General features: G+C 45.8%; 1 protein-coding gene across 1 annotated transcript in view; it reads right to left on the bottom strand.

The window, feature by feature from the left end:
* Positions 1-23,471, bottom strand: part of GRIN3A (glutamate ionotropic receptor NMDA type subunit 3A) — a 150,762-nt gene that overhangs the window by 67,965 nt on the left and 59,326 nt on the right. Inside the window, exons 2-3 of the mRNA XM_060237134.1 lie at positions 11,993-12,597; positions 5,675-6,722 (exon numbers count right to left, since the gene is read on the bottom strand). Of these exons, the coding sequence (XP_060093117.1) occupies positions 5,675-6,722; positions 11,993-12,597 (1,653 nt within the window). The remainder of the gene's footprint in view (positions 1-5,674; positions 6,723-11,992; positions 12,598-23,471) is intronic.

Genomic DNA, 23,471 nt, shown 5'->3' with positions numbered 1-23,471 from the left:
GTTTATCTGTGGGTGAGATGAGTAGACTCCTACCCACGTACCCATTTTACTGCTCTAGACACTACTGCTTCAGGTACTTTCTCCCAGTCTTGGAGTCAGTTGAAGTGGGAGAACAGTTAACTGGGATGACTAGGATTGCTAAATGCCCTCACCCATCTGGCGAAGGGATTTGAGGGGCATTCCAGGGATGGGTGGGGACATTGCACAACATCCCTGATGCAATGACATCACCCAGAAGTGATGCTCTGGTATCTGGGCAAAACTCTATGATTTTTTCACCCTCAAAATCATAAGGTTCGCCCAAATACCAGAGCATCCCCACACAACATCACCAGTGCAATTATGTCACATGACAACATCCCTGTTTGGGGGTGGGTTTTTCCCCCCACCAGCCAGCTGGTTGGCAGCAGATTGAAGCCTCCAAAAGGTGGCAACCCTATGACAGATTTCTGGGTCATAAGGTGGGGAAGAAAGGAGGATTTGTTTTCTTTCCGACATGTACCCATTTTCAAATTGTGAAGATGCAGAAATTAGAATAAACAAACATGGACTCTCAAATTACCTCTAATTTGGCCCGCACGCATTAGTGCTCTAGAAGTCCAGTAATTTGCTTCCCTTAGTCCTTGGGCCAGAATGAAATGCTACAGAAAACACGCTATCACTGCCCATCTGCCTCTGCCTTCTATCCTGGTAACATTGTGAAGTTCTTTTCTACCATTTTACCATGGATCTGTGCTAGAAATATACTGATGTAAATGTGGCCCTCAATTTGACTGCAATCCACATTAAAATAGCCTAAATGACTTTCTTTCTATCACTATTAGATAGCTCGGACAAGACTTATACCCAGCATAAGGAATACTCCAAATCTGGACAGTGACCTCCACAAACAGCCATAAGGGTTAAGTGAACAAAAGGACAAAGCTTTTCTACAAACTTTGAAGGAATACTGAGAATACAGATAGAGTAGTGGCAGAGGCTTAGGAAGAAAGAACAGCTCTGAAGTTTGTTTGAAGGGCAAGAGCTTTTGTTATATAAATTATTCTCCCTTTGATTACTGTCTAGTGCTATGTTTCTGATATAAATGAGATCTCAGGACCAAATACTTGTAGGTCCAGTTTTGTTTAAGATCTGGATCAAAGCCAACATTTCATATGACCCTTTCCCCTAAGATTGAATATTCCCACATTTCTTCATTTTGGTTTGTTCCGTGGAATCAATATTTTAAACATTTCCTTAAGGGTCAAAGCTTTCTACTTGTACAACCAACATTTTTGTTGTGTTTGGAGAGGCCATGTATGTTATAACATATCATTCCCAGGAGACTGTAACAGAAATGTTACTACTATGCACAGTGAAAGCAGTGGAGGTGTGAATCAAAGTTGCAGACAGGCATTTGTGAAACAATCATGTACCCATGTCCTTCAGTAGTGAGTTGGTGCTAAACAATACCTGTTCTATATCTAATGTTGAACCATGCCCTAGAGATTAGATTTTTTTTTTTTAATCTACACTATAGAGTCAGGGACAGACAAGGATTTTTCTACAAACTTGGTGGAAGCCACAGATTTGCAAAAAAAAAGTTTGAAAGCTTGAAAAAATACATTGGTCAGGTTAAGTTCCTCCCACTGGCCAGCTGACTGGTGGGGGAAAACCCACTTCTGAACAGTGATGTTGTTGTTCAATGTCCCTGATGTGATGATGTCACTTCCAGGTGATGTCATCATGTTGGGGACATTGTGCTGTGATGCTCTGGTTTTGGGACAAATTCTATGGTTTTGAAGCAAAAAAAACCATAGAGTTTTGCTCTAAAACTAGAGTGTTGCCTCTGACATTGCTGATGTGATGATGTCACTTCTTGGTGACATCATTGCACTGGTGACATGTGTGTGGCTTTCTGCCCACCCCTGGTACGCCTCCCAATTCCTCGCCCCCCCGTGATAAGAGAGGACCTGTGAACCCTATCACTGGGATCTTTCAAGGTTATACTGTGAGATCTTGGGGTCATTTTGGAAGCAGGCTTGTCAATCTCCAGATCCAGTTCTCCCAAAATTACAATTGACCTCCAGACAATAGAAATCAGGTCCCCTGAAGGAAATGGCAGCATGGGAGAGTACGGATTCATTTTCTTGTGGACCTCCCTCCTCTCCCCAAACTATGCCCTCCCAAAGCTCTTTCCCCAAATCTGCAGGAATTATCCAACCCAGAGAGTTGGCAACCAGAGTTGGCAACCCTAGGCAGAGGGGTTGCTAGGCAATTGCCACAATATTACTGAGGCTTCCATGCCTTAGTTATTGTTAGTCAAGTGCATTGAGACAGACTGAAATGGTAAAAGATGAGAGGGAAGGAAGCAGGGGAAGGAGGGAGAAGGATGTAAAGTTGAAGGGGGTGAACAGAAAATACAGAAGTAAGGCTTTGTGTGGGAGAGGGAGATGCTGGATGAGGGAAATAGGAAATAGTGTGGAGAGAGGGATATGGGAGAAAATGAGATCTCTCCTGCTAGTCTTTGCAGGTCCCATACATGCTCATGTGTATATAGTACAAGGCAAGATGAGTCCATAACATATCAAGAAACAAACCATAGGGCATAATCAAAATGAAGTATTTATTTTAGGGGTGAGGAACACATGGTACAGTGGAAAGTAAAGCAATAGAAGGTGGATACTACTACTACTACTACTTACTATTCCAACTACTATCATTATGCTTATGGCTATCTAGATGCTATCTAGAAGTAAAAATCTGAACATACACAAATGAAACATTGGGCTGTCAAAGCCAGTATTATCTTCTCTGATTAGCAGTGGCCCTTGTGGCAGTTTGATAGAGGTCTTTCACATTACCTAGGGTTTGGTTTTGGTTTTTTTTTGAGCTGGAGGTGCTGAGGATGGAAGCAGGAGCCTTCTGCATGGCAAGCAGGCACTTTACCACTGTGTCATAGCCCTTCTCAGGATTCTGAATATAGACTAGCTTTATGATCATGAATACATGAAGCTGTCCTAGAGGAGGCTACATCAAAGGCAGCCTTTGGCCTCTGTGCCCTGTATGTTGGCTGCTGTGTGAAACAGGATGCTGGACTAGATGGACCATTGGTCCAATCCAGCAGGGCTCTTTGTATTATTCTTATACTGAGTCAGACCCTTGGTGTGTCAAGGGCAGTATTGCCCACTCTAGGGTCTTATGCTGAGATTGTTCACATCACTTATTATTTGTCTGATCCTTTTAACTAGAGATGCAAAGGATTCATCCTGGAACCTTCTGCATGCAAAGCAGATGCTCTAACACTCTCACCTTAAAGTTAAGACCACGTCATGCCATAGGCTCATAAACTAAGGTCACGATTAGAACGTTATGCATCTGATCCACTGTCTTCCCTTGTAACAAATCTCGAGTGGGAGCAAGCTTAATCTGTTGCAGCAGATACAGGTCTTCTCTCCCACTAAGATCAATAGGATTTACAAATACTTAACTGTGGCAGGATTGTGCCTTGACTTCCTAAGTTGCAATCAATATTTTCTGAGAACCCACCATATAATTACACCTGCAGGGGAGCAGCAATGGATGGGATATAGTTCTCTCAGGGGCGTTTGTATGTCTTAAGTGCTGTCCTTTCGGCTATGTCTTGCCTTCTCCTCCTGAATGAATTCCACCACAAATTCAGCCAGGCAGGAGCTAACCGCACACAAAGAAGAGAGGAAGGATTTGTCATAGCCAATTAAGGAGAGGACGAGAGTCACCCAGAGGCTTTCCAGTTAATTAAACACATCTGAAAAAAAAAAGCAGCCCATTAATTTGATAGGAGTTGGTCTGGATGTCCATGCAGGTTGCTGCTTGAATGCTGAGACTGCCAAACCTCTAACCATTATTAATGTCAACCGCACCCCTACATCTGTTTGTCAGCTGGAATGAAGAAATGCTATTCTAGATTCTCAGCTGTGATAGAAGGGGAAGCATCATTTCTCTGTCTTGGACTTGAGCCTCCCTCCCACACAATCCCATCCAACGCAAACAAGCTTATGAATTGTTATCACTGAAATTACATAAAAGATGACATTATTGCAGGGCTCGCAGAATGGGCCAGCCCACCATGGACTCTTGGAGCTACTGTGTAGCAGTTTGAGAGTTGGACTGGAATCTGGGAGATCCAGGTTCAAATTCCCACTATGATATTCGTCAGGCTTCCACAGCAGAATGGGAATTTAAACTTGGGTCTCACAGAACCTACTATAAGACTCTAACCACTACACAACATTTTTTTCTGGTGGTTTCTATTGGACTGTAGTGAGCAGCCAGTTCTGAGTGAGTCATGGAAGAAGCAGCAAGGTACTTATTTGCTCATGGCTTCAGTCTCTGGATTTAAGTATCCACAGATGGGGCCATGTTGAGAGATATACTAAGAAAAATCAGTTCCAGAATCTTTAATCTGAAAAATGTATTTTAAAATATGAAAAACGGAGTTGTTTCAGTTGCATGCAATGCCCACTCCCTAGGGCTGCCAAGCTCCCACCAAGGGCAGGGAATCCCCTGCCCAGGAGGGCTCCAACTCACCAGCAGGGAGCAGGCTGACGGGGGGATTCCTGTCCCCAAAGAGCCCCATTAGTGTGCGCCATCCCTGATGCGATGACATCACCTGGAAGTGACATCATTACACCAGGGATGTTGCTCCGGGGTGCTCCAGGACTCATGCTAAAAACTCTATGGTACCATAGAGTTTTACTGCAACTCCTAGAGTGTTTCTGGCAGCCTTACCACTCCCCTATCAGACAATCCAATGGTCTTTGGTTTCCCATCTTTTAAAAAACAATTTTCAGATTAAGGATTCTGAAACTGTTCCCTCCATTGTACTAGTTGCTCACAGGCTAGATAAGAGCCCTGGATGGGCCACTTCCATCCTCTGGGCCTTAAGTTTGATACCCCTTACTTATGTTATGCTTAGCTCTTTCTGGTGTTCCAGACTTCTAAAATCCTGATGCACTGCTTATTGAATATCCTGTTTTGTTGATTGTACTGACTCCTTTAGTGTAATCTGCCTTGAGACCCTGTGAGAAAGGCAGACTATTAAAAATGCAAAGAAAAAAATAAATATGTCTTTACTCAGTTACTCAAAACCATTCCACTGACATGGGATTTGAGTTGAAGAATAGGTATTGAAGAATAGGTATTTGCCCGATTACATAGGGCAAACTCCTGGCAATGCTTCTCATTCCCTCCTGTACTCACTGGAGCAGCAGGGTGAAAATGAAGTGGGAGGTGTTCCAGATCTGTATGGTCTTGGGAAATTCCTATAGTGTTGCTTGATGCTGCTATATTTTCCCCCATGCCCTGCCCTCAATCCCTCCAGGGGGTACCATGCTCTATGGTTTATTCTTGCTGTGGCCATCAAGTGATGAATGTGTGAACAGGACTTTTTAGGCTCTTGAAATTATGAACTATGAAATGTGATCATTTATGAATTCTTTTACTGCAGCAATGATAATGGGAATACATTGGATTCTTTATTATTATTTATTATATCTCATATTTTTATCCTGGTCCTCCTTACATAAAGCTCAGGGCAGTGTATGCAATTCTCTGCTCTCTCATTACACAAAACACTTTAGATCACTCTAATCTATCCAGTAACAGAAAGATCCAAAAGTCAAATATGTCAATACACAAGAAAAGCATTTCTTACCTTTGGGTCATGTATTCCAGAGAGCTCTTCATAAATTTTCTCTCCCACCATGACAGCAGCCAGATTAGCTGTGTACGTTGACAGACAAAACAAACAAAATATAGCCCAGAGGTTCATTAAGAACCTTCCAGTCCAGCACTTGGGGGGTTTGATGGCAGCTGTTCTACCAAACAAGATGGCATAACAGACGTTCAAGGCAGAGGAGAAAGAGAACACTTTGTTCCTGTTCCTTCCCTTTGGGGTCATCCCAAATGGGCTTTTCCATTCATACAGGGTGAGGAAGATGGCGGTGATGTGGAGAGCCACAAATATTCCCAGCCACATGGTCCAGTGGAGTGGCCACATAAATGCTCCAATAGGAGCTGCTGTGTCTTTGGTTCTCACCAGGATGCCCAAGCTAGTGGAAAAAAATGGGCTGGTGAAATCAATCACTTGGCTACGGGCGGTGTTGATACTGAATGATGTCACAGCCATGTGGGCGGTCCCAGCCAAGAGGTCCCCCACAAGACCCGTCCACTGGCCATTTTTCCAAGCGCCATATTTCCCATCCCCAACAATGTAAAGGTCAAAATCAAAGTTCATATCTTCAGCCAACTTTTCCAATAGATCTATACAATAACCATAGCAGCACTTTTTTAATTCAGTGGGCACTGTGTCATTGCCTCCTTGGAGGCTTTCAAAGAGAGTATCCAGCACTGCTGAATTATTGGTCAAGGGATCCAAGCAGAGCTGCCCGGCTGGGCATAATCCTTCATCATCCACATTCCTTGTGAACACAAAGGGGTGTTCAATGAGGGTCACTACTCTCAGGTGAAGCCTGGTAGGATGCTGGTTGTGGCTCTTGTGCCTCTGGGCCTGTTCTGGCCAGATTCCATAGTCCATTATGATCCTGCCTTCTTGCCAGCTCCCCAATCGAGTCCACATAGGATTCCCTACAGGATCATGCTGCAGATTCCAAATGAAGAAATTGTCTTCAGAACTGATGATGGAGGAGCCTTTTACTTTAATGTGGCCACTAAGCCCGTAAAAGGTGGTGTTGGCTAAAAACCTGTAGGGCAAAAGAAAAATGTTAAGACCATTCACCTTAGGCAATAAATTTCTCAACATTGATTTAGACAGGTGATTGCTGCGTCCTTCCATGCCTATGTTCTTTCTTGGCATCTCTCCTGGGTTTTTCCTGGAAATGCCATCATGCCATCACTGATGGCCATCTCCTCCTGCACCACCTGGTCTCTGCCTGGCAACCCTAAAAAACAAGAAGAAGAATTGCAAATTTATACTCCGCCCTTCTCTCTGAATTAGAGACTCAGAGCGGCTTACAATCTCCCATATCTTCTCCCCTCACAACAGACATCCTGTGAGGTGGGTGGGGCTGAGAAGGCTGTCACAGCAGCTGTTCTTTCAAGGACAACCTCTGCCAGAGCTATGGCCAACCCAAGGCCATTCCAGCAGGTGTAAGTGGAGGAGTGGGGAATCAAACCCGGTTCTCCCAGATAAGAGTCCGCACACTTAACTAATACACCAAAAGGGCTCACTCAACTTCTTCTCTGGGATGACAGTCCTATTCCCATGGGATGTGTGTGCATATTCACCTGTCTTTCTTCATTTAAAATGGTAAAAAAAAAAATAAATCTCATACATTACCTCCTCCAACCTAGATTTCCCCCTCCAGGATTCTATAAACTGTCAGAGGCTTGAGAAGGCCAATTTCCTAATTTCCCCCTGTTCTCCTCTTGATTTGACTCTCAACTGTTTTCATCATTCTTAGGACAATAAACATACACAGTACTAGTCACAGTGTTTGGGGAGAGTGCTGTTTCTTAAAAAACAAGAATTACAATTTTAAAGATATGTAGAGAGACCCCCATGCAGAACCTCCTATATTGTCTGCATAGGGTTGCCAAGTGCCTCCTGACAACTGGTGGGGGATGGGGAGATTTATGAGGAGAAAGAGAAAGGCCTAGGCCTCATTGCTGGTGTCACACAGGAAGTGACATTATCATGTCAGTGATATCAAGGAGACATTCTGGTATTTGGGCAAAAAACTCTTATGGTAAAATCAGCTTTTTAGCAGCGCCTGGATGTCACTGGCATGATGATATTTCTTCATGGAGTAAAAGGACAGGTCCTCTTGTGGATCAAAAACTGGCTAATTAATAGGAAGCAGAGAGTGAGTATAAATGGGCAGTCTTCGCAGTGGAGGACGGTAAGCAGTGGGGTGCCGCAGCGCTCAGTACTGGGTCCCATGCTCTTTAACTTGTTCATTAATGATCTGGAGTTGGGAGTAAGCAGTGAAGTGGCCAAGTTTGCAGATGACACTAAATTGTTCAGGGTGGTGAGAACCAGAGAGGATTGTGAGGCACTCCAAAGGGATCTGTTGAGGCTGGGTGAGTGGGCATAAACGTGGCAGATGAGGTTCAGTGTGGCCAAGTGCAAAGTAATGCACATTGGGGCCAAGAATCCCAGCTACAAATACAAGTTGATGGGGTGTGAACTGGCAGAGACTGACCAAGAGAGAGATCTTGGGGTCATGGTAGATAACTCATTGAAAATGTCAAGACAGTGTGCGATTGCAATAAAAAAGGCCAATGCCATGCTGGGAATTATTAGGAAGGGAATTGAAAACAAATCAGGCAGTATCATAATGCCCCTGTATAAATTGATAGTGTGGTCTCATTTGGAGTACTGTGTGCAGTTCTGGTCACTGCACCTTAAAAAGGATATAGCATTGGAAAAAGTCCAGAAAAGGGCAACTAGAATGATTAAAGGTTTGGAACACTTTCCCTATGAAGAAAGGTTAAAATGCTTGGGGCTCTTTAGCTTGGAGAAACATCAACTGCGGGGTGACATGATAGACTTTTACAAGATTATGCATGGGATGGAGAAAGTAGAGAAAGAAGTCCTTTTCTCCCTTTCTCACAATACAAGAACTCATGGGCATTCAAAGAAATTGCTGAGCAGTCAGGTTAAAACGGATAAAAGGAAGTACTTCTTCACCCAAAGGGAATTCCAACATGTGGAATTCACTGCCACAGGAGGTGGTGGCGACTACAAGCATAGCCAGCTTCAAGAGGGGATTGGATAAAAATATGGAGCAGAGGTCCATCAGTGGCTATTAGCCACAGTGTGTGTGTGTATGTATATATATATTGGCCACTGTGTGATACAGAGTGTTGGACTGGATGGGCCATTTGCCTGATCCAACATGGCTTCTCTTATGTTCTTATGTTCCTGTACAATGCTAGCCATAAGGCCTAGGCCTTCTTTCTGCTGGCAACTCACTTCCCACTGGCCAGATAACTGACATCTGGGGGTAGGGCTTGGTGATGGGGGATCCTTGCCCCCACCAGGGGGGGTCTGGCAATCCCATATCTGCAGATGGTCTTGTTTTGCTACCTTCTGACAGACATTTGTCAATGAACTTCAATATTTAAATTGTGGGACAATCTGTCTCAAACAAGCACCAAATCTCTCCTTTTTTAGGCTCAGCCAATCTGCCCACATTATTAATTGGTTGGACTAGTGTAACAATGTCAATATTGAGCAGCCCTTGAAAGCAACCCAGAAACTACAACAGCTTCAGAATAAAGCAACTCAGGAATAATTAGGGGCTTGCTCATCACATCTCTGTTATTTAAAAACAGCTAAATTTGCTGCCAGTTAATTTCCAAGCTCAATTCAAATGCTAGTTGTGACTTTTAAAGTTTTCATGGCCAAATGTCTGAAGGACCATGCTTCCCTTATTTCCCATAGGCCAACTGCAGTCTTTAGATCAGCACATACTGGCTGGCCCCTTGGCTTTGGACTGTCCATTTGGAATTCACCAGAGCCTGTTCCTTTATCAACATGGCTCCCACCTTGTGGAACAGGCTCCTTGACAAGATGGTCTTGAAGTTTTCAGGAAGCACTGTAAGTACGGTATATAGTATTCATCAGGGCTTTTAACATGGTTTAAACTGTAGCCATTTTCTAGGGGATGCAAGGTAAATGGGTTTTTACCATATTTATTGGAACCGATTCTACCTCTGTTTTACTATTCCACTGAGTACAGTTTGAAATCTTCCTGCAGCCTGAGGAGTCTTCTTCAAACTTAAGTAGCTCTTCCTAGGTCTGCTTAGAAGGAGTTTAGTTCACTGAATTCTTTTTTGGGCGGGATGGTCTCCTACATATAGATATCAGAGCACTGGTGTATCTATTTAACCCAGAAGAGCTTTAGTAGTAAAGTTGCCCTGGTAGATTAATTAAATTGTTCCGTATTCATTAGTTTGATGACTTGGTCATTTTGTTTTTTTATCTCACTAAGTCTAGAACAGAGCAGGAAAATGAGAATGGGCAGCAAGTCAAAACCACACAGTGCTTTAATTACCTAAGGAGCAGAGTTAAAACACCATAATTTACAGACGAGATGGGTCTTTCAAAGTCTAATGCTTTCCCCCCTCCTGTAACAAGGGCAATCATGAGATTAGGAATTAACTCAGCAGAAATGTGGTTGTCACAAAGGCCTCGAGTGTAAGTGCTTAGTCATGGAAGCACAGCCTCAAATCTAAAAGAGAGCTACTCATGCTTTGCGGTTCAGAGAGCTTGATTCTGATGGCTGCTACAAATCCTGTGAGGCCAGCTTTTAATCCTCAGAAGGGTTTTTAAATGTTGCAGTAAAGGATGCAAAAGAACATGCAAAGAGTCTGGTATGGTCCATATAGTCCTGTATCCTGTTCCCCAATATTCCTGTTTCCTTAACAGCTAACCAGATGTCCCTGGAAGCCCTATAAGCAGAGACGGCCTCTCTCTGCTGCTGCCCCCCAGAATTAGTATTCAGTGGCTTCTAAATATGTCAGTTCCCTTTAGCTGCTGTACATAATGACCACTGATGACTCCTCTATGAATTCTTCTAAATCTCTATCAAAGCCATCTAACCCAGTGTCCATTACTGTATCTTTTGGCACTAAATTTGGCCTGTACTTATAATTTCCCCGTGGTGTGTCTGATCAGGATCATTTTATGACTGCACTAGTTACAAGGACTTAATTTGTTTTTGGATTGATTTACTGACTGCATTTATACCTATTCTTTCTTCTACCATCAGTTATACCTATAGAGTTCCTTGGTGTTTTCCCATCCAGGAACTGACCAGACCCAGACTAGTTTAACTTCTTCAACGATACTGAGGATAGATCCAGATAAGTTAGCCATGTTAGTCTGTTGCTGCAAAACAGAAGAGTCCAGTAGCACCTTTAAGACTAACAAATTTTATTGTCACATAAGCTTTCAAGAAACACAGCTCTCTTTGTCAGATGCTGTATCAATAAGAAGAAGATACTGGATTTATATCCCATCCTATATTCTGAATCTCAGAGTCTCAGAGCGGCTTACAATCTCCTTTACCTTCCCCTCCCCACAACAGACACCCTGTGAGGTAGGCAGGGCTAAGAGAACTCTTACAGCAGCTGCTCTTTCAAGGACAACTCCTACGAAAACTATGGCTGACCCAAGGCCATCCAGCAGGTGCAAGTGGAGGAGTGGGGAATCAAACGGGGTTCTCTCAGATAAGAGTCTGCACACTTAACCACTACACCAAACTGCCTCTCTATCACATGACTTTAGACTCCGGGACCTTAAGCACAATTTCCTGGAGCAATCCTAAGCATGACTACTACTGCTATGATGACTACTACTACTATGACTACTACAACTATGACTACTACTACTTCTACTACCATCTCCACCAACAACAATTCAGTGCCACCAAGTCACAACTGACTTATGGAGACCCTTCATGGAGTTTATAAGGCAAGAAATGTTCAGAGGTAGTTTGCTATTCCTTTCCTGTTCATAGCAACCCTTGTTTTCTTTGGGTGGTCTACCATCCAAGTACTAACCACAGCTGACCCTATTTAGCTTCTAAAATCTGACAGATTCAAGCTAGTTGCTATTCAGGGCAGGCCTTGAATTCAGCAGGAGCTCACAGGAGCACAACTCCTGAAACTTTCTGAGGGTTCCCCCTCCTCCTTCCCACCTTGCCCATTGAATAGTAGGTGCAGCTGCATAACAATCCCTGGATGAGCTCCACCACCTATTTTCTACAAAACAACCTCTGATTCAGGGTATTCGCAAACTGTATAGTTTGGGTGCTGTATGAAATGGGAAAAGCTCTCTGTTGTGTGCATGCACATGCATGAGTGTGTGTGTGTAAGTGAGAGAGACCTGGGTTCCAAGGCCTGCATCCCCAGCAAAGGTCTAATTTGGTCATTCAAACATTGTTTCAATATTAGACTCATGTTCCTTGTGTTTACAAGGAAATTAATTGAGAGAGGATCTTACTTTGATAAATATTGTCCTGAAGTGAGATTTTTTTCTTCCACATTCAAGCAGTTAGTGGTGCTTGGAATAAGAGCCAGTTCTGGTTCTATCATTGTAGCAGAAGCAACAGCTCTAGCGACCAGCTCCATTGCATCCTGTACATAGTCTTCAAAAAAAGACTGTGATGTTTTCCCATGAGCTATGAGACCCAATGGCAAACCTTCTGTCCTCAGCTCTTCTACATTATGTGAATCCCCAAGAATCCAATGAAGTTCAGGAGGCATCACCCCAAACTGGGTAGTTATCTCAAAAATCCGTCTTGTGCTTTCCATGTCACAGCCAAACATAACCACTGTTGATGTTGTGTCTTTAATGTTCTCCAGATGAACTTGCAAGTAGGTCAAGAGGTCACTGGTTGACGTGAGGTTTCCTGTGATGTTTATAATGGATCCCAAATGGAATTTGGAACTTTGCTGTGTGAGGAAGAGAAAGTCGGTGATGTTCCACTCTTCCTGGCAGACCATCAAACTGAAATTATACCAGTTGTTCAAGGCCAAGATTGAGAAAGTGACATCTGCATCGAAGCTTAATGAGCTTTCTAAACTCAACTGTAGGTGAAGAGGATTCTGTAAGATAAGAAAGATATTAATTAGAATGACTTGAATGCAAAGATAACATTTCTTTGCCTTTTCCCTCCTTTGCAGCCTTATCTGCCAACCTTATCTGAAAAATAGCCCATAACGGTAGAATCCTAATGTTCTAATATTTTTAATTTTTATTGGGCCTCTGCTACACATACAATTCATATCTACACATAGATTAATGTCCTTGACTTCAACGAAAGAGAACATACGAGCTCTCATGCTACGTCAGACCCATCTAGTCCAGCATCCCACAACCAATTAGACACCGTGGAAGACCTACAAGTTAAGCAAGAAGGTCAACCCCCCCTCTTACATAATATGCCCCCCCCATTCCATAACTCAACACTTACTACATTTGGCTTAGCTTTCTTTGTTTTAGGCTCTTGGATTCTACTGAAAGGTAAATTAAACAACCTGGGCTATGACAGAGTTGCTCACAGATCAAGGGATATGAGGCTGTTTATGCAGCACTCCTCAGTTTCCTAAGCACTTTGGAAGTACTGTAACCATATGGAGGTAACTCTTCGTTTTACCCATACTGAAGGAGAGCTCAAAAAAAGTCTTGCAATACTTTTCAGAAAGATATGAATTACTTAGGCACCAAATTCCCAGGTTTCCAGGTGGTGTGGAAGTTACCTGTGAGATTTATAACTATTATGTTTATTTACATAATTCTGCATAACACATTGACCATAGAATCCAAGACTTAGAAAGTACCAGCTAGGCATGCCAATCCCCAGGTCCCAGCGGGGGTTCTCCTGCTTTCCCAGGCTCCTTCCCGCCCCGAGTCAGCTGGCCGTCAGGGGGGAAGCCCTGCCCCCACAGCCCCCATATGACTTTCCACCTCTGGAGGCTTCAGTCTCCGATTGAAAGGCTTCCTCTTGGGATGGTGTGTCTGTGTTACTTCGAAGAAGTTGGCAGCAACTCATGAGTAGAGATGCTAATCCCTCGCTTCAGAGTCTCCAGAAACGGGGAGTGGGGTGGGGGAGGAAAATGTCTGCTGGGCACTTCATTATTCCCTAGGTGGAGATCGATTCTCATAGGGTATAATGGGGAATTGATCTAGAGGTATCGGGGGCTCGGGGGGGGGCTGTGTTTTGAGGTAGAGGCACCAAATTTTCAGTATAGCATCTAGTGCCTCTCCCCCAAATACCCCCCAAGTTTCAAAACGATTGGACCAGGGAGTCCAATTCTATGAGCCCCCCAAAAGGTGCTCTTATCCTTCATTATTTCCTATGGAAGGAAGGCATTTTAAAAGGTGTGCTGTCCCTTTAAATGTGATGGCCAGAACTCCCTTGGAGTTCAATTATTCTCGTCACACCCTTGTTCCTGGCTCCACCCCAATGTCTCCTGTCTCCACCCCCAAAGTCTCCTGTCTCCACCCCCAAAGACCCCAGATATTTCTTGAATTGGCAACCCTAGTACCAGCTGACTACCCAGTGCAAGACAAGACCATCTCTGCACTGTCTCAAATTCCAAAGTGTGCTGTCAAGGTTAATAATAATGCATGTACTTTTGTCTGCCTTCTCATGCTCTCTTTTTGAACTCAGAAACGGGTGTATTTATTGTATAAAGCAGAGGTTCTCAGCTGTTTATATCTTACATCCCACCAATCCCTCTATCAAAGCCCAAGGCCCCAGCATGATAGTAAAAGCCCAGTTTTTCTGACAAGGACATTTTTTTTATTTTTACAGACATTCTCAGGGCCGGATTAACAATTAGGCCAAGTAGGCACTGGCCTATGGGCCCCCACACCTTTAGGGGCCCCAGGCCAGCTCCCCCCCATTTCCTCCCTGCTTGCAGCCCTCCCAGGCTGCATGCGCAACTGAGCTGCTCTTTGCCCAACTTGCCTGGTGTGGCTGCTGCTGGCATTGTTGCCAAGTTTGCCTCTGCCCCGCAACTTTGTCAAAGGGGCTTTTGAGAAGGCGCCTGCAGGCTGAGGCTGCAGCAGGGGCCATGGGTGGTGGTGGGAGCACTCTGACTCTGAGATAATTTGCGAGGGCCCCTGAAATTTTGACTGCCTAGGGGCCTCCACAGGGTTTAATCCGGCCCTGGGCATTCTGTTATTCCTACTACCATGTGAAAGTGTCACAAATGGCAGGAAAGGTTGGCAGGAGATGGCACATCACACTTGTGAGTGGACATGGGAATAAGAACTATTATGAAAACCCAGTGCTTTACCAAGAAGAAGAAGACCGCAGATTTATATCCACCCTTCTCTCTGAATCAGAGTCTCAGAGCAATTTACAATCTCCTTTATCTCCTTCCACCACAACAGACACCCTGTGAGGTGGATGGGGCTGAGAGAGCTCTCCCAGAAGCTGCCCTTTTAAGGACAACTCCTATGAGAGCCATGGCTGACTCAAGGTCATTCCAGCAGCTGCAAGTGGAGGAGTGGGGAATCAAACCCGATTCTTTCAGATAAGAGTCTGCACACTTAACTACTACACCAAACTGGCTCTCAGACCACTCCAGCACCCCATCAGTTGAGAACCACTGTTATAAAGCAACGTCAGGAATTTAGTCTACAAGGAGACAATTTGCAGCATTTTAATCCATGCCTGCACAAAAAAGCCCATTCCCCCAATGGGTTTGCAAGGAGTCTGTGATATAATTTTTGGATTAGAGAAGTCCAGATGTAATTATCCTCTGCGGGGCAGAGGCAAATTTTTGGATTAGAGCCGTCCAGGCTATTCAATCTCTCTGTCTGTCAATCAGTTGCTCTGTTGTGGGTCAGCTGTGCACAGTTAGCCCTGAAAGGGCAGAGGACTTTTCAGAAGAGGAATGGGGAGGTGAAGAAGGTCCCAGCCCACAGCCAGTTACAGACAGCCTGCCAGAGGAAGATACTTCTGCTCTGCCAACCAAGGATTCACAGCCTGATAGCAGTACAACTCTATGACTCAGTATCAGGGAGCATCCCACCACCTGCCTTGCTGCCCTGTCTCCAGAATCTTTGAAGAGTAGACAAAGGAGGGTTTGACATGAGACGCTGGGAAAGATGGTGGCGTGCTTGACCAGTAGCCTACTGACACCTGAATCCAGACAGTGAGGATGGGTGTGTGAGCACCTGTGTGATACAATTCAGCTGTAAGAGGAGTGTCTCTGATACAAAGGGGTGGAAAAATTTACTTATTTATTTCTGTATATTTATATCCTGCTCCCCCCAAAACAGCTTGGAGTGGAAACAAAAGGAAACAAGGCATCACTTTACTCATGACCCTGCCCCAACTCATGACCTGTGGGCCATGTTTTGGACTTCTGGATTTGCCCATGAACCTGTTGCTGCCACCAAATTACCTACACTGTGTTCAGCCTGGGAGCTAGACTCTGACCACACTGCACCAGTTGTGCCCACTCCTCATCTTGCTCACGCTCAGCCTGCCCTGCCTGTGCCTAGAGTGTTCAAGGACACTCTCACTCTGTCTCTGTCTCTTTCATACCCAGTGGTTTGTCTTTTCTTTTTAGTATATGAGTACACTTTATATGAAAAAAGTTTATATGCAAGAGCCCTGTGGCGCAGAGTGGTAAAGCTGCAGTACTGCAGTCAGAGCCCTCCGCTCACGACGTGAGTTCACTCCCAGTGGAAGCTGGTTCAGGTAGTTGGCTCCAGGTTGACTCAGCCTTCCATCCTTCCAAGGTCGGTAAAATGAGTACCCAGCTTGCTGGGGGGGGGGGGGGGAAGTGTAGATGACCGGGGAAGGCAATGGCAAACCACCCCGTAAAAGAGTCTGCCGTGAAAATGTTGTGAAAGCAACGTCACCCCAGAGTCGGAAACGACTGGTGCTTGCACAGGGGACTACTTTTACCTTTGCCTTACACTTTATATAGTTGGAGTAAACAACTGTCTGGGGTACAAAAAGAAGAGATAAAGACCCTGCAGGGGACAGCAAGAGGAAAGGCCAGTTAGATAGGATAGTGAGGTCAGCACCTTCTTTCCAGATAAGTGTCATTCCGGTCTCCAGATTGCTACTCTTAGGACAATATTCTGCTTCTTCTTCACAGAAGAATATTCTGCTTCTTCCACACAGAAGAGGGAAAAGGATGCTCTTTCACCCTATTCCCATATGCACAGTGCCCTATTCTCTCATACACCAATATCCCCATTGTATGTAAATGTTGGAGGCAGGTAGCTGCAAACTGTTGTCAGTTTGGCTTAATAGATCACAAACTTTGTCATGATTTTTTAAAAACTTCAGAAAAAATCACATACAGATACGCACAGAGTACATTAATAATGTCTTGATGGGGAAAATGGTTTTTAAGGTATCAGAGAAACACACAGAGAAGAAATCCAGCTACTTGCCATGACAGGAGTGTTTCTTGTGTTTCGGGGAAAAGGGAGGAAGGAGGAGGAATTGGGGTGGTTACATCAGTTCTTATTGGAATGTCCTATGCTGTCCCCTGTGAGGCATTGGGTGGGTTGAGCCTGAGGGTTTCCCTTTGGTCTCTGTTAGGAAATGCTGATTGGAGTTAACTAGCAATAACAACAGAAGCAGCAGCAGACACATTAGCATCTGCAGAAGCAGAGAGGGAGGCGACCGGTGAAGCATGCGTAGTGGGAGTGAGTCCAGAAGGGCCAGGGATGGACTGAGATCACTGGAGCCACAAATCATGGGAGCTGGGATTCTTATGTTAGGGTTGCCAGCTCCAAGTTGGGAGATACCTGGGGATTTTAGGGGTGGAGCCTAAGGAAGGTGAGCTTTGGGGAGGAAAGAGTCTTCACTAGCCAGTTTGGTGTAGTGGTTAAGTGTGTGGACTCTTATCTGAGCGAACCAAGTTTGATCCCCCACTCCTCCACTTGCAGCTGCTGGAATGGCCTTGGGTTAGCCATAGCTTTGGCAGAGGTTGTCCTTGAAAGGGTAGCTGCTGTGAGAGCCCTCTCAGCCCCACCCACCTGTTGTGGGGGGAGAAGATATAGGAGATTGTAAGCTGCTCTGAGTCTCTGATTCAGAGAGAAAGGCGGGGTATAAATCTGCAATTCTTCTTCTTCTTCTTCAATGGGGTGTAAAGCCATGAAGGCCATCTTACAGAGTGGCCATTTTCACTAAGTGAACTGTCACCTGGAGATAAATCATAATAGTGGGAGACCTCCAGCCAGCACCTGGAGTTTCGCAACCCTATGCCACACTCCCAGCTTTTTTACCACTCTCCTCCAGGGTTGTAAGATCTCTATGATTTTGTAGCAATGGATTTCCTCTTCAAGTATATTCTTAGCCACCACATGGTTAAACCTGCCCTAGCTGGCTCAGGTGGGGAATGAGCCTTACCTTAGGTATCTGTGGAGGGCTGGGGGCCTGGGGCCCATTCATGGGCAGGTATATCCCTGATCCACCCCGTGACGTTTTCAAATCTATCTGTCACTTCAAGACAACGAAGCTCTCAGATGCAGGAATTGAGGACTCAGAAATCAAGAGTCAGGGAGTAGGAAGCTATAAGGAAGGGCTGTCCAGTTTTGTTTTATGAGATTAAATCAGTGTTTCAGACAAATAAAAGTGTCTGAGCACAAATTTCAACATTATATGTCAAAAAGATGAAAAAAACAAAACAAAGACAGAAACAGACCCGCAAAACACAATGATAAACAAAAGAATGAAATACTTTCTGTTCCTCAGACAGCAGGAGATACAAACGGTCAATTCTCCAGTGTTCCATGATGTGATGCCATTGTTCCATGATGTGAAGTGCATCCAGATGGTAGCGTAGGCACAAGGTGGAAAAAGATTGACAGAGAGATCACAAAATGTATTTCTGGACCTTGGATGACATCAGGTAGAAAGCTCTGGCCTTGCATTATGGGTGAAGTTTATGATGCATTGGTTTCAGAACTTTTTTTTTTAAAAAAAAAGCTGGAGGGAAACCCCTTTTGTTTACATCCATTTTGCAACAATAATGTGTAGGAATAACAATGAATTGATGAACCCTGGTGTCAGGAAGGCTGCTGAAGTAGAACAGAGCGAAGGGAAGAGAGGGGAGATTAAGAGATATGAAACTGACTTTGGAGGTCTCCAGCCTTTGAACAGAGAATTTTATTGATACGTTTTTCTTTCCATTGTGTTTGTAGAACCAATGACATGAAGGATTTCTTCATTCCACATAAGCAGCAATTCTCTCCTCTCCTCCAGTTCTGCTCTGCATTATAGTCACTTTTAATTGCCTCTAGAACTGGGATCACCCCTTCCCTCATGTGTAAAATGTGGTCAGGGGGATCAGTTTGGTATGTGGTATAAACAGAGAGAATTTCATCCAAATATGATAGAAAACCAAGAAATCTGTTTCCTGTTGAAATTAATGCAGACAAAAATGAACACAATAATGAAGACTAGCTCACATGATAGTGCAAATAAACAATGTTTTGAAAACAAAAATGAATATGAGGGAATTGTGCACATCTGTCATTTCTGATGTGCTCAAGATACAAGAGATGAAGATGACTTCCACAATGTCCTCAAATGCCTTCCCACAGATGGTTTTAACCTTAATACAAACATAGATTTCAGATTAGAGAAGGGAAGCGAAGTGTAAAGCTACAGCCAATAGATGAATACCACACTGGGCCAAGGCAATTAGCAATGCACGATGCATTTGAAAACATTGGATAAAGAGTTCAAGTCATAGGTCACAGAACACTGCAGATCAATTCAATTGCAAAAGTGAGATCTCAGTGGCGGCAATGGTACCTGGATCAAACTGTTAAATTTTGCATGCTCCAAAGGATCTGCATAAGTGGCGAGCATGGAAATGTCTGGCCAGCCCATAGAAGAAAATAACAACATGTAGCTGACTTGATATAGAAGTAAAACAAGTTGATCTAGAATTTAGGATGAAACTAAAGCAGAATCATTTCACCAGTAGAGGCCTACAGGAGTGTCTGGCACTCAAACACGTAACTGCTGCAGTGATGAATCATCAAGGGGTATCATTTGAGGCTACTGCCTATAACTGCCTGAAGTCACCTTCCACCCACCTCCCCCTTAGCTACCTCCATCAGAGTACCTAACTCTCCTTCCCTTTTCATTCTCTTTAACACAGTTTAACATGCCATTCCTGCAGCACTTCTTGTGAGACTCTGAGAAGCCCTGTCAGGCATGCCTGGAGAAGCCATGTCCCACTGAAAGCAATGCCTGGGGAAGCAATGTGGGGAAGAGCGTAAGTTATTCTGTCATATGATTGGAGGGCAGTGAGGAAGGAATAGTGGCAGTGGCAGGAGTGGCCACCACTGAAAATCCACCACATGCTTCATAGAGCTGGCCCTGGATATAAGTCCAAGGAGATGCTACACATGAAAGATAGATGCAGATGCAGCTAGCTTCTTCAGCCAATCACATCCAATTCTCAACCTTCTTACAGCCCGCATGGCTTTTGTCCATTTGTGTTCCTTGATCTCTGATGGTGATGGAAAGTGCTGTCAAGTCACTTATGGCAACCATGTAGGGTTTCAGGGAAAGAGAGAACAGAGGTGGTTTGACATTGCCTGCCACAGCTGACTCTGCTTAGTTCCCAGGATCCAATGAAATTGGGCTACCCTGGGCTATCCAGGTCAAGGCAAAAACTATTATACCAGCAGTCACAACTTACTCCAGATTAGTTTGTTCTATATCCTCTCTTCAATGATGGAACAAAGTTGATTAAAGATTACATTAAACTTCATGTCTTAAAATATCATTCAGTACTTTTAGTGTTTGAGTCCAAATGCATAAGATTTCTTATTAGGAAAAAAAAAGGGGGGGGGGGAGAACCCTAGATGTAGAGCTACAAACCTGAAGCACAGAGAGGTCCTCCGCAGATTCCAGGCGGCTGGACTAAAAGTTAAGCGGGAAAAATGTTCCCTCTGTAACGATCGCCATGCGGTACATCAGCTTATGTTTCAAGACATAACACTCCTGCCCCCTAGTTCAGGACACATAGTCTTGCAGGAAGCGGGGGCCTTGAATTCCCTGGTCAACCTCCTTGGGGTTACTTGTGGAGTAGGAGTGGTCACCGGGGCTGCCGGGGCCGCGGCTGCTGCGGTGGATGGGGTGGCGGTTTCCCTGCTAGGGAGTACCGCCGGCCTATGGTTGTCTGCGCCCTGCTGCTCTGCTGGTGTCCCTACTCTTGGGGTTTCGCCCCCGCTCCGGTGTGGCCCTTCTGCCCGCTCGGTCAGAGCTGTCGGCAGGGGCGGGGTAGCTCTCCACGGCAGGGCGGCTGCTGGTTCCTCCTCATTCCGTACTGCAGCCGGCTCTTCCGGCAAAGTGCGGCGGCGCATCTGATCTATATGCCTCCGCAGAATTTGGGCCCCCTCCGTTGAGACATCATAGTGGCGGGACCCCGTCATGTGGAGCACCCGACCCGCTACCCATTCGGGGCTGCTAGCGTAGTTCCTGGCGTATACTGGATCCCCCGGAAAGAACCCCCTAGCCGCTTCCCTGATTTTGGGAGAGCTGCGGAGATCAGTGGCCCGGTCAGGATGCAACCGGTCCAGCCTAGTGATCAGCTTCCTCCCCATTAACAACTCTGCTGGGCTCACCCCTGTGACTGGGTTGCGGGTGATTCTATTGTCAAATAGAAAGGCGGCCAGGCAGTGGTCCCAGTCGCCCTGTACTACACATCCCAGGGCCTCTTTAGTGGTGTGTACCATCTGCTAGATGGGTTAGATAAAAATAGCAGAGGTCCATCAGTGGCTATTAGCCACAGTGTGTGTGTGTGTGTGTGTATATATATATTTGGCCGCTGTGTGACACAGAATGTTGGACTGGATGGGCCATTGGCCTGATCTAACATGGCTTCTCTTATGTTCTTATGTTCTTATGCTCTGCTTGGCCGTTGGTGGCCGGATGGAAGGGGGCGGACCGTATGTGTTTTATTAGGTATCTCTGCAAGAACTCCCGGAATTCCCGGGAGGTGAACGCGATCCCGTTATCCAAGACGATGGTGTCAGGAATCCCGTGTGTGCAAAGGACCCTGCGCAATGGTCGGACCGCCGCCGCCATTGAGGTGGAGGCTACCAGGATAACTTCCAACCACTTGGTGTAAGCGTCCACCAGAATGAAGAATGTTTGGCCCTGAAAAGGCCCCATGAAGTCAATATGTAACCTAGACCACGGCCTTCTATTGGCTTCCCAGCGGTGGACCGGGGCACTGGTTCAGACTGGGACTCCTGGCAGGCTTGGCACCTTCGAACCCACCCCTCGATCTCTTCAGCCATTCCTGGCCACCATACATAATTGCGCGCTAGGGCTTTCATCCGTACAATCCCGGGATGCGTCTTGTGTAGGGCCTCCAGCACTTGCTTCTGCAACGGGGGGGGGGGGACTATCACCCTGCTTCCCCAGAGAAGACACCCCTTGTGCGAGGAGAGTTCTTCCCTGCAAGATGTGAAGGCCCTGAATTCTTTGACCTGTTTTCCCTTGGGCCATCCCCTCCCCACTCAGTCGAGAACCCGCGCGAGTATTTTGTCCTACCCCATGGCCTTCGCTACCTTGGCGGCATGTAGGGGTCTCTCTGGTAGTGTTTCAATGAGCATCACATGGTGGGCTGGGGCCGGGTCCAGATCCATGGAGGCCAGCGGAAGGCGACTGAGGGCATCCGCGTGACCCATTGCCTTGCCCGGGCGGTGGACCAGGGCATATGAGTAAGAGTTCAGGAACTGATTCTACCGCAGGACACGCTGCGACAGAATCGGCGGTCTGGGGCGAGGAGTCCCAGGAGCGGCTTGTGATCCGTGGCGATCGTAAAACATCTACCGTACAGGAAGTCATTAAATTTATGCACCCCCACCACGATTGCCAAGGCCTCCTTATTGATCTGGGCATAGTTGCGCTTTGCGGGGGTCAGGGTTCTGGAGTAATATGCTATCAGGACCTCCCTCCCGTCCGGGAGTTGGTGACCCAGGACGGCGCCCACCCCGTATGGTGACGCATTGCTAAAACCACCAGCAGGGCTTCATCAAAATGGTGGAGCACGTTATTGGATACCAGGAGCTCCTTGACTGCTTGGATGGCGGCTGCCTGCTTCTTTCCCCAGACCCATGGGGCGTTTTTATCTAAGAGCCTATGTCTGCTAAGGCCGCTTTGTGGGGCAAGAACGAATGTTAAAAAATTTAATAACCCTCAGGGCCTCCTCTAGCTTGTTGAAGCTACAGTTTCTCGCTATTTGGCAGAGAGCGGCCAGGTATTTGGCTGCCATCTCTCCCGTCTCTTGGTCCCTCTTGTGGAAGAGGAATCAGCGGGTGATGATTGAGGGCTGGGGCAAGAAGTGCCCCATGAGGAGTCGGACTATCTCCTCATATGTCTTCTCCGTGAGTCTTGCGGGGGCCGAGAGACCCTTGGCGATCTCGAATGTGGCCTCTCTGCAGACGCTCAGGAGCACGTCTCTTTTCCAGCTGTCGTCTGTTATCATGTTTGCTCAAAGGAAGCAATCGACCTGCTCCGTGTAGGTCTCCCACCTCTCTGGTTTAGCGGGGTTGAACTCTTCGAGGCGACCGGTCACTCTGCTGTGGTTAGCTATGGTGGCTGTGGTGGCTGGTGCTTCCGTTTCCCTGGACGGCGTGCCTTCTCCGTCTCCGGCCAGCTCCGCGAAGGTCCTCTTCGGGAGTTACCTGGCTAGAATCCCATCCTCGTCGCCACTGTAATGTACTGTGTTGCGAGACAGGTTGAAGGCAACATCCTTTATTCAGTAGTCCATTACAAGAGAGAGAACACGTGGGCTGGGTCCCGCTTATATACATTACTCAGAACTGCCCCCCAGTCTGACCAGTCCAATCCTGGTCAGTCAAACTTTCTGCCACAGATCTTGATGGGTGGGGCGTCTGGCGAGCTACATCCGGGGACCCGTGGGGTCACCTCTGTAGCGATCGCCATGCGGTACATCAGCTTATGTTT

The sequence above is a fragment of the Heteronotia binoei genome, chromosome 4, assembly GCF_032191835.1.
Source record: "Heteronotia binoei isolate CCM8104 ecotype False Entrance Well chromosome 4, APGP_CSIRO_Hbin_v1, whole genome shotgun sequence".
Classification (NCBI taxonomy): Eukaryota; Metazoa; Chordata; class Lepidosauria; order Squamata; family Gekkonidae; genus Heteronotia; species Heteronotia binoei.
This window is presented reverse-complemented; position numbering and strand designations above follow the sequence as displayed.